We start from the raw sequence: 11,862 nt of genomic DNA on the forward strand, positions 1-11,862 counted from the left end.
TCTTTAACCCAAAATCGAGAGTGAGTGTTCGTTGGTCGTAGACATGAATTGCAGTTGTGTTTGCTGCCATCAAGGTCATTTGAGATGCGCGCTTCTTTTGTGACGAGGAGGCTGGAAATATTGATACGTCGGAACCTGTGTCGACGAGAAAGTTTACGTTCGTTCTCTTGTCTAGGATGAACAGGCGACGAGATTGCTCCGGCAAAGTGCATGTCGCCTCTACGCTTCGCCGCTCTCGTTTGTTGGAAAACTACACGGCGGAGTACATTTTTGTGCCTTTGCGCCAAAACGGTTGTGGTACCAGCAGTAGTTGTTGATACTGCGGTGAGTGGAATTGTTGCGATGTCCTGAACTACTGCGGGAGCGTCGAGAAAAATGGTCGCTGCGATCCCGACGTGCCTGCGTTAGTTTATCGATTCGCTTGTTAAGTTTATCTATTTCGACTAGTATTTTGTTGGTTAAGGTATCGGGCTTCTCAGGTTGCGACACTGAAGCTATCGTTGCAGGGGTTACTTCCACCACGCGGTCCGCTACTTCCGCTGCTTTGTCTACGTCGAGTGGGGTAATGGCGGCTAGGATAGATTGGACGGAAGTCGGAAGATGTTGTATGAATAACTCTAGTATAACTGCGTCCGGGATTTGAAAATTTTCCGCCCGACGCTTTAGAACACGTAGTAGTTCGGAAGGTTTGCGGTCTCCTAGCTGTTCTCCGGCCAATAGTTTTCGTAACTCTTGTTGAGACGATTCGCCGGATCGTTTAATAAGTTCCACCTTTATGTGACCGTACGGGTCTGTACGGTCCGGAGAAATAATAATGTCTCTAACCGTTGATGCGACTTCCGGTGGTAAATGAGCCACTACGTAGTTGAACTTTGTGGCACTTTCCGTGATCGGCTTTGGAGATCCTAGAGCAAATGTGCTTTCGCACATGTGGAACCATAAGGCTGGTCGGAAAAGTTGTACGGAGGGATTTTTACTGCTCCAATCTCGGCCATGATCTGACGATTGAAGTCGTGAACAAGGAAGAACGACGTACCTGATGAAGGTTCCAATGGGTGGATTCGGTAGTTTTCTTAGTTGAATTACGTTATTAGTCCGGGTTCGGGTCACCAATGTAGTGTTTTTACTGCTATTACTTTTGCTTCTCGTCACTGCGCGCGATTAAAAAAAAACGAATGAGACGAACAGTAACAAAACTACGTTTATTTTCTGCTCGCGTAACAGTTACATGACTCGACGATGTGGCTAACAAAAGGCAACTGGCTGACCAAAAGGTCCCACAGGGTGAGTCCGGTCCCGTTCCAGGAAGTAATAACTCTTACCACCTGGGGTTCGTTATGACTGTTAAGATGTGGAGGGTGACGTTCCCCACACTACTAATTGAGAGAACAGTAAGCAATCAAGTACTAAAAATATTTTTTTATTTATGTTCATAGTACTTTCCTATGCCAAAATTCACTTATGCAGTTGCTCCTTCCAAAGATCAAAAGCTTGACATCACTCATTTTCATGAATGCTATCAAAATACTTTGTTAAGGAAGCTTCAGTTTCATCCTTTTTGTTAAATTTGCAACTTCTCAAATGTTTTTTGAAATTAAAAAAATAGCCAGAAGTCACACAATGCACGATCTGGTGAATATGGTGGTATGGTGGATGCTGAATGATTCTTATTAGCTTGAAGGAAATCAACATCCTTCTTGGCAATGTAGTATGATGAAGGATTATCATGATGCAAAATTTGACCTTAAATTTTCAGTGACTCCAGAATTCTACGAAAGCAAACTGTAGTGTACCAATTAGCACTCCCATCAACAAACCTTTATCTCCAGTGATGCTTAAATTTCGGAAACACATTTTTGGCCTTGCTCGAAATCTGCTTCAGGTTAATTGAAAACAGGATTCCAAACTTAGAATGACTTTCCTTGAAACAACTTCAAACATTGAATTTCAAAATAAATTGGAACATATGTGTGTGCTATAGCATGTTGGCAACTTCTTCTTTGAGCCTTCCACGTTGACCACATTAGGACACTTGAGGTCCCCGAAATATACAAGGCTGACCTGAAGGAGAGATGTATAAACTCTAAAGATGGCAATGCACTATCATACACTTGGCACTACACATGCGAAGAGCAAGAAGTCGCCGACATATGCATGTGCTATGGAGCACAAGCATATGTTCCAATTTATTTTGAAATTCAATGTTTGAAGTTGTTCCAAGAAAAGTCATTTTAAGTTTGGAATCCTGTTTTCAGTTAACCTGAAGCAGACCTCGGGTGAGGCCAAAAACATTTGTTTCCAAAATTTAAGCATTACTGGGGAGAAAGGTTCATTAAGTAGGAGTGTTTATTAACACCGGTAATCAGGTTAGAAGATATTGATGTACCGTACCAATTAGCCATAACTGTCTTCAGTTCATCAAGCTTAATTGCTTTTGTCAGACCAGTGCAACTGAAGAAAAACAGCAAACATGCCTTTTTTTATTGCTCAATGCCTTTTCACAATTGTTGAAATTAAGTCATCTTTATGGATCCATACCTAACATGTGAGACAGTCATAGAATGGTATGTACGAAATATGTCTTATTAACTGTGACAATCTTGGAAATAATCTGGTGTCCACCTGGATTCAACATTTCCAGATTTTTCTTAGAGATTCTGACATGCTCATTCTTGACATGCTTCAAAATCTGTCAACTAATCAAGACACTACTTTTTTTAACCATAACTTCTTATGCAGAATGTCTGCAACTGCAGAGGCTACAATTTCATAGGTACATCTTTGGTCTTCTGCAATCATACATTGAACAGCAGTCACATTTTTAGGAGTCACTGATGATCATAGTCGCCCTTCATGTGGTTCATCATGGAAGGAAGTATGACTTCTCTGAAATTTTTTGTACCACCTGAACACAATCGTAAAGTATGGAGCATCATCCCTTAAGCAAATTTCAATCGTTTATAACAGTCTTTGTCATTTAGTCTATCACAAAAATCATAGTAAATTATTGTACAAAGTGCTTCTCTAGAAAGTTCCATTGTTACTATTAGAAAAGGGGTCTGTCACATTTAGATTAAGAGAGATTATATGACACATTATGCATAAATTTCATCAAAGTTTATTATTAAAAAAAATAAACACTTTAATTCATTACAGATGGTTTTCTTGTATTGCAAAACTTTCATAGTAACCCTTATAATAGCCAGAATATATACATTTTTTAAATTATTTTCTAACCTACTCCAGTATTTCACTAACAAAATCTTATTGATCAGATTTTAAATATCATTGATATGACACTGATAGTGGACTGATAGACTTGAAGCTACTAGAGAAGAACAAAAGTCTGCTTCAAGTAAATGGAGTTTTTTCTTTTTAATTTTTATGCCCTATGTGCAATAACTTGTAAGAGGGCTTCTTTTATAAATCCTATTATGAATTTGGCAAGGCCTATAATATGGCAGCCATGTGGGGTGATGAGAGATGGTGCATGACATATCTGGAATAGACGACAACCTGAAAAATTTTCTGAGATTTTTTACTCATTCAGATTCAGTCCCAGGTTTCCCAGAATAGCAGGCTTAACCAACCAGACATCTTGCTAAGTAAACTGGACTACAATGACGTGGGTGAATCCATCTGTGTGCCTGCTGGTCAATGGAATTCAGAGTGAAAACTACATTTTGCACTTTACCAAATTCATAAAATTGGAACTTGGAATATTCAAGTTATTAGTGTAAGCAAGCTGAACATCATGAAATGGGCGATGCCACAGACTGAATATCGGCATACTTGGTATAAGTGAACTCAATTGGATATGTAGTGGAATAAACTGGCATTGTCTGAGTGAATATTTTCAATCAGACAATTTCACAGTTTGCTATTCTGAGAATGGTTAATATCAACAATGAATGAGTAACATTTATAGCAAGCATGAAAATTTCAAGATGCTTGTAGTTTTCAGAGTACAAGTGACCAGATAATAATGATTCCTATTAGTGGAAAACTGCATAGCATCACCATTCTGCAGGTGTGTAGGTGCATAATTTGATACATCTGCAATTGGAATGTATTCATCAATGCTTCTTCAGTGTGAACATAAAGGTACCTTAGATGATGAGAGTGAATGGTTTTCTGATGACATCTAGGTGAAGGAGGTCCCTAAAATGAACATTAGTTTACCTTATAAGAAACTTTAATGCAAAAGTAAGTGATTAACCAGTTCCAAACATCATAGGCAACTATGGCTTGGGAAAAAGGAATGATGCAAGCAGTTAAAGCATACTGGGTACAGACTGTGGCTCAGATCATCAATTACCCTTTGCCAGAGTTAAACAGACTTTGCAGGACCAAAAGACTCTAAAATATGGTTTAATGTTGAAAAAAATCCCAACTTCATATGCTGTCAAAATCAAAATCAGATTTGTTGCTCTGGCTCGTGACAAAAGAAATTAGTGAGATGAAAACCTCGCTAGATTTTTGTCTTTACTTATTTATGGGAGGAGATAAAAATAGTTGTTACTGAAGAAGCACAAAGATGTATAGAATACATCTTTGCAATACTTTGCAGTTGGGAAGCTTACCTAAATAGCTGACAGAAGATACAGTTGGTATCATGCATAAGAGGAGAAAAGCTAAAGGTGCAAATATAAAAAAAGGAATTAAAAAGGTTAATTCCAAGTTCCAGAAAGCAGCAAGACAGGATAGGAAGAAATTTTTGGATGAGTGATGCAAAGGGCTAAAAGTGCATAAATATGGATGTATCAGAGAACTTTATGCACATGAAAAAGGAACTGAACTTTTTTTGTATCATGCAAGGCAAAGTTCAATGCTATGATGATGGGAAAGGACTACACAACCGATAAGCTATCAGGAACAAATGGAAAGAATATACAATAGAATCTTACCAATGTCTGACGATGATGCATGCATAGATAAGTTAAAGCATCGTGTTAATGAAGAAGAAGTAAATTCGGCCCCAAAGCAGCTACCAAGTGGCTCAAGAATATAGAAAATAAGATCTTCCTATATTCTTCATAACTTGCAGCAATTTTATTTATTAAAATATCTTAAAATCAGAGGATCACATTAAAATCTTTAAACAAAACAGAGAGAGACAGATCAATTAGCTAGTCTAAGGCAGGGGTGGTGAACCTATGGCATGCAAGGAGAAATCATCTGCCACATAATGTATCATATGATTTCAATAATCCTTTCGATTTAACACTTGGTCTTCCTTTTTTCAATCAGATTTTTACATTTATTGTAATTAAAGCATATTTGTTTAATTTATATAAATATCATTATTCAAAGTCTAAAACTTTGGCATGCATAAACAAACATCTTTGTTTTTTAAAAGAGGTTCTCTTAGTGCCCACAGGGGCACTAAAAGGGCCTCTTTTATGGTTTACTCTGACAGCCAGTCATCGCTGACCAACAAGGATCATAAGGACAAGTTGGTACAGGAGATCAGAGGTAGGGTACTGAGCGCGAGGCACGCACAACACGTTGACCTGAGGTGGGTCTGAGGCCACATCAGTATCCTGGGCAACGATCACACCAACCAACTGGCCAAGGAAGTGGCCAGAAGCCCATTTGTAACAAAGACGGTTGAACCTTCGGCTTCTTACATAAAAGGTACTCTATTGCAAAGATCTATGACATACTGGCAAGAGCGCTGGACTCAAAGTACGGTAGGTGAGTCAACCTACACCTTTGTGTTTGAAGTTGGCCGAACTTCAGTGAATTGTAATTGGTACATAACTCAAATACTGACTGGGACATGGGAGGTTTTCCCACTTCGAGTCCAAGTTCAGACAAGGAGATGGTAACTACTCCTGTAGGTGCCCTCACGGAGATGCAAGACATTATGTACTTGACTGTCCTCTAACCAAGGACTTCTGGTCTAAGCCTTCCAAACAAGTACTTCAAACACTTGCTGCAAGTAAAGGAAAACTATTGAAACTAAAGGAATTGATGGGAATTGTAATAGGTTTCTTCAACCTATAAGTTCAGTGGACTCACTGGGCAGGGCCCCCTTTTCTAGGGGATGGAATCCTATTGACCATTTATAAGAGCTGGTCTCTCCTTGGTAGAGAACTTTATGTGCAGTACAGGCTGCACCAAATCATATGTCCAGGTAAGAGGGTTGGACTTGGGAACAAGGATGGTCCCTATTGGATAGTACCACCAGAGTTTGAGCACTTAATTCAGGTTCGACCTTATAAGTCCAGACACCTCAATGATTACTGGGTGCGAGGCAGGCCTATGATTAAGACATAGTCTTTTTGTACTCTGTAGTGCCATTTGGCAGAGCAGAGACAATTTACTCAGAGTTTGTTATATGTGGACCACCCCAAAAAATTCCTGGGAATTTTTCGATCCAGCCTGATTCAATTCCAGGTCCCCCAGAGCAGTAGACTGCCACCCCCAGCGTTGGTATCCGACTGTCTAAACATAAACGTCTTTAAAACTAACAGTAAGTATGCTTACTATACGGTATGCGTGCTCAAAAAAGTTTGCCACCCCTGATCTAAAGACCAAAACATCTTGCCTCACTAACTTCTATATGATGAAATGTATTGCGAATATCATATTCTATTATTGACATCCTTCTTCAGTCACATTTGTAGTTCTTGTATTTCTTTATATTGGTCCAGTTTCTTCTCTGCCTACGATCTTTTTTGTATAATATTTGCTATTAACCAGTGGCGTAGCTAGGATTCTCCGTGCCCGGTGCGGAACCAGATTTGTGGGCCCTGAAAAAATTTTTCGGGTCTTTTTTCGTGATTTTTGGGCCCCCATGAGCGTATCGTTTTCCAGGGGCCCGGTGCGGACCGCACCTACCGCACCCCCTAGCTACGCCACTGCTAGTAACCTTCTTGCATCTTTTACTACTAACATCGTTCTCTTCTCGCTCTAAAACTAAGCTGACCATAACATTTATAACCGAAGACATATTTCAGAATCAGGAAAATGGGGTCTAAAACTGATTGAACTTTGGCTAGTTTTTTAAATTTATTCATTTATTGATCTAGAAATTGGTGATATTGGCGTGTTAATAAAATTGCTCTAGTCAGACATTGATTCTACAAGTATAACAAACATCGCGAAGTCCGATAGGTATATAGAAACATCACCAAACGATCGCCTAAATAATGTTTGTTATACTTATACAGCTCGCCGGGTAAAACGTTAGCTGGCTGACTGCCGTGTTGAAGTTATACTTAGGCCGTGGGTGTAGGAGTCGTCCCCAGCCGGCGCCGTATTTAACAACGTAAGGTTATATCAAAATTTAAATACATCTGGAAGCGAAGGCTTACTCGGGGTCCGGATGGTGCAACTGGCAAGCGGAGGCTGCGGGTTCATGTCCTGCCCCGGTTCAGTTCTTTTTTCCAGATGGTTATAAATTATTTAATAAGGTATTATAATTATTAATTTAGTTAAGAGATGGTGCGTAACGTCTACCTCTAGTAGCAAATTACTTAGTATTAATTATTTAATTTAACGGAATTACAGCCTGATTATTTAGGCAATCGTTTGGTGATGTTTCTATTGATTCTACAATCGAATATTAAAAACAGGCAAAACCGGGGAGTCTTGTCATTCAACTATACTCTCTACTTCTGTTATAATATACCGTAACGCTGACCTTTACACCCAATTGGCGCTAAGTTAAAATTCGTCATTTAAATTCATTTTATTTTTTCTATTTATAATACTAGTATGTTCTTTTATTTTTCTTTTTATTGTATTTTCTTCGTAATGTAATATTTTAATTCCGTTCATATCTATATTACAGTTATATTTTTCTCAGTGTTCTGCTGTTGCTGAGTTTTTATATTAATATTTTAGTTTAATAACTCTTTTGTTCGTCAATTCTTATTTGTAGTTTTCTTTTTATACCCATTCTCCTATATAATAATGGATTGGTGAAAATTCCTTATATCCCAAATTCCTGTATGATTGATTCTCCCAAACAATTTTTACTTCTAATAATTTGAAAAGAGAACAAGAAGCGATCAAGTATCAATGAAATTAATAAATTTTTATTTTTATAATTATGAGACTGTTCTTCACTAAATTTTAAATACATTTTGTGTTTGGTTATGTTATTTCTTATGGATACATATAAAAGTTTTGTTTTTTCTATTAAAATGGATTTCAATAAATTTTGGTATTTCTATGATGGATTTTCTGGGATGTTAAACCAGCTGTGAGAGTTTACGCATAATAGTAATAAATTAATAAAACTGTACAGTTTAATTATAAAATATTGAAAAAATAATTTTAAAAATAATAATAATAAAACTACCTAAATCATTATAAGATTAGTGATTCGAATATGTTAATGGTAGAAACTCCGAATTTTTGGTTAATTTCTATTAAGTAAAACTAGGTACCCAACAGTTCAATTAATGTTAACTCGCTTCAAATTAAAATTTTTAAAAAATTTTAAAAATCAGGCAAATTTATAAAGCAAAAATGAACGAAATTACTAAAAAAAAGAAAAGAAATTTAAATTTGATTATTTTTTGTGCGAAACTACAGTACACTAAAACAATTTCTGTAGTTATGTCGCAGAAAAAAGTTACAATTAATTAAAAAAAATTGTAATTAAGGGTTCAAAAAATGCAGGCAAAATTAAATACATATAAAAATAAAACTAGATTAAAACTATAAAAATAATAACATAATTACAACGCTGACCTTTACACCAAAGCCGAAACCAAAATTAAAAATAAAATCGAAACTAATTAAAATCGAATCAATTGAAAATTAAAACATGTTTAAAAGTTGTTTTTAAATTTTCAAATTGTAAATCAAATTAATATTTAAATTTATCTTATTCGTGTACGGCGGTGACGAATTATTTGCTTTCAATATACAGTATATGTTGTGGTTGTCTTGGAATTTTGTGTTCGTTGATGCAGGTAAGACAAACAACGCGAGCTAACTGAACGAAAGTTTTATCTAACAAAGAACGTTGTATTCTGCTAGGACCGTACAGTGCTGTACTGTACATACAACACTCCGCGAGCTGATGACAAATGAAGAATATTCTTTCACAAGAGTAGCTCCCAGGTAAGCATTAATTCGAAATAATGCGGCTACGGCGAACAGCGTTAATCTCGGCAACTGGATTTGAATCAGTTTCGGGTCATAGTCACAAGCCTTATCATTTGTTTATCGTGCTATCAACGTTGATGAACTCGTTATACGTTAAATAAAATGGAATGTAGTGAGTGGCTTAAAATACAGTCAAACCTGTTTTTGTGCGGGGGATAGGGACCGCATAAAAGAAAATGCATAAAAAAAATCGCGCGAAACTTCACGAGTGGCTATAAAAAATAGTTTTCGCAACACAATTAAAAAAATATTTTTTTATGCGGTGAATAGGGACCGCATAAAAAAAGTCTCAGCGTAGAAAATAACTCGAAACCGTACGAAATAACTAGGAATTGCTTTTTTAACTCCTTGGGCCTTTTTCTGCAACACCTAATGGGGAAAAAATCCTCTAAGAATTTTAATTTTTATATTAATTAATTAATTTCCGCTTAAATACGAATCTAACATTAAAAAGTTAAAAATAATCGTTAAATAATGATTTTATTTGATAAATATAGCTGGAGGAAGTGTTATTTCATTTAACAAGGCGTGAAATTTCACACCTGCAGTCTAAAGCTGGAGGGGAGCTAACTTACCGCATCTGTTCAAATATAACATAATATTTATGGTTTTTATGCTATTAAAATAAGAGGGGACCGAAATAAACGTATGAGAAAAAAATTTTTCTGAATAAAAAATGAAAAAACCTGCTGATGTCATAGAAAACAACCAATAGAGTTTTTAAAAATTTTACAGGAGTCAATTATGTTCCAATTTGATTGAAATTTTCATATACCGCACAGAAAAAGACCGCACAAAAACAGGTTTGACTGTATAGTCATAGAGAAAGTTTAAACGATACGATTTGTGATATACTGGTACAATACTTGTGTTTTCTGTTCATAATTATAAATGCTTTGTTCGAAATTATTAGTTAAAAGTGAAAATAAAATAAATTTATGAATAGACATTTTTCTTGAAAATGAATTATTCTATAAAAAATTAATACTGTAAGATTACGAGATGAAATTATGAATAAAATAAAACATAGAAGAGCTTAAAATTTGATATTCTCTCACTGAGAGAAGTGATATTATTATTAGTAATTGAACATTTTGTAATATACATAAGTATATAGCCTAAAAAACATTACTGTTTGCATTAATTATAAATTCATTACTCACATGACATACGCAACCATCATATTGTCTGGATACTATTTTGGAAAGGATAGAGAAAAGACGGGGTGTAAGACTAAAACTCCCTCTCACTCAGCCAATTACAGGTGGAAGGAACGTAACGTTTGCAATGAGGAAACTATTCCACATTTTTTTGTTTTTTTTTTTTTTTCTTAATCATTGCAACTTTAAAATTCAGTACATAATTGAAATCAGAACACAATCTCAAAAATCATTATGTCTGGTCACTAACTATTTTAGAACTACTTTAAAAGTTAAAAACTTATATGAACATAAAGTTTGGAAGTTTTATGGAGTGTATGCAATTTCTAAACGTTTCTTTTCTAAACAAATTACAACGTACTACATAATTACAGTACAATTCCTTATATGCAGTAGTTTTAAACATTAAATAGTAACATATTTAACATTCTTCCATTCCATAAGGGCAGATAGAACCAAATCTCAAGATGTAATTTTTATTAAAAAAATCAAAAAAAATATAATTAAAACATGCCAGGACGAAATTCATACATTACAAAATTAAATGCATAAAAGTATGAATTTCATCTTGGCATGTTTTAATGATATTTTTTTAATCGTAAATTAAATTTAATGATTGTGCCGAAAACCTTGGAAATATTTTAAACCGTTTTTTACATATTGAGGCGGAAGAGTAGCCTAAAAATAAAGATCGACTCCGCCGTATGATAGATAGTTCCTGAAGTGTAAAAAGGACGTTAAGATTTAAAAGAAGACATTTTTATAATACTTTTACGCATTTAATTTTGTAATGTATAAAATCAAATAATAAGCACAAATACTATAATTAAATTTTAATGTCATTAAATTCAAAGTATATAAATTAACAATACTACTACTTTTTTATGAAATTCACCTGAACATAAACTACGTTTAAATAATTTTATATCTTCATCATTCCTGTTATAGTCCTTTTTTTTATGCTTCTCTTTAATATGTCTGCTTAAACTATGCTTATGTTTATACTTCAAATTGCATATATCGTATTCCATTTTCCAACCGTTAACGAAATTCTTACACAAAGACAAATTCAGATGCCCCGATTGGCGCTATTCGCCTTAGCGGCATAATTTCGAATTAATGCTTACCTGGAAGCTAGACTGTTGTCATTTTTTGTATCTTACAGGCTTGCAGCTGCATTGCTTAATAAAATAAATAAGGTATTTCACTTTTTATGCAAAAGTACTAAATTTAGTCTGAGTTTAGAGGGTAAATTTTTTAACATTGATAAGTTTGTTACGACGTGTTCATTTCGTTCTAATTAATATGTAACGCCACATTAGGGGCTTTAAAATACTCCCAGCAACAAGCTCCATCAGTCCCGTAGCCAGGAATAAATCAGTATTACTGCGGCTTGATTAATGAGGGCAAGCGGAAAAAAATTGTATAGGTCTATAAATAGGCCCAGTATTAGTAAGACTTTAACATCAGCGACGTCCGCAGACTATAAAAAAGGGCATCATTCATTATGCAAGAAGCTTCAAGTCATATATTAGGATATCATAGTTCATACTTCCGACTATAATTCAATGTA

General features: G+C 35.3%; 1 protein-coding gene across 1 annotated transcript; it reads right to left on the bottom strand.

Moving 5' to 3' along the window:
• Nucleotides 1-219: 219 nt before the first annotated feature.
• On the bottom strand, nt 220-930 carry LOC136975443 (uncharacterized). Its single transcript, XM_067270502.1, has one exon. It carries the CDS (start codon nt 928-930, stop codon nt 220-222), a length of 711 nt encoding a protein of 236 aa, XP_067126603.1.
• Between the last annotated feature and the right edge of the window lie 10,932 nt (nt 931-11,862).

Source organism: Centruroides vittatus, unplaced genomic scaffold (assembly GCF_030686945.1).
Source record: "Centruroides vittatus isolate TY-2023 unplaced genomic scaffold, ASM3068694v2 contig_371, whole genome shotgun sequence".
Taxonomy (NCBI): Eukaryota; Metazoa; Arthropoda; class Arachnida; order Scorpiones; family Buthidae; genus Centruroides; species Centruroides vittatus.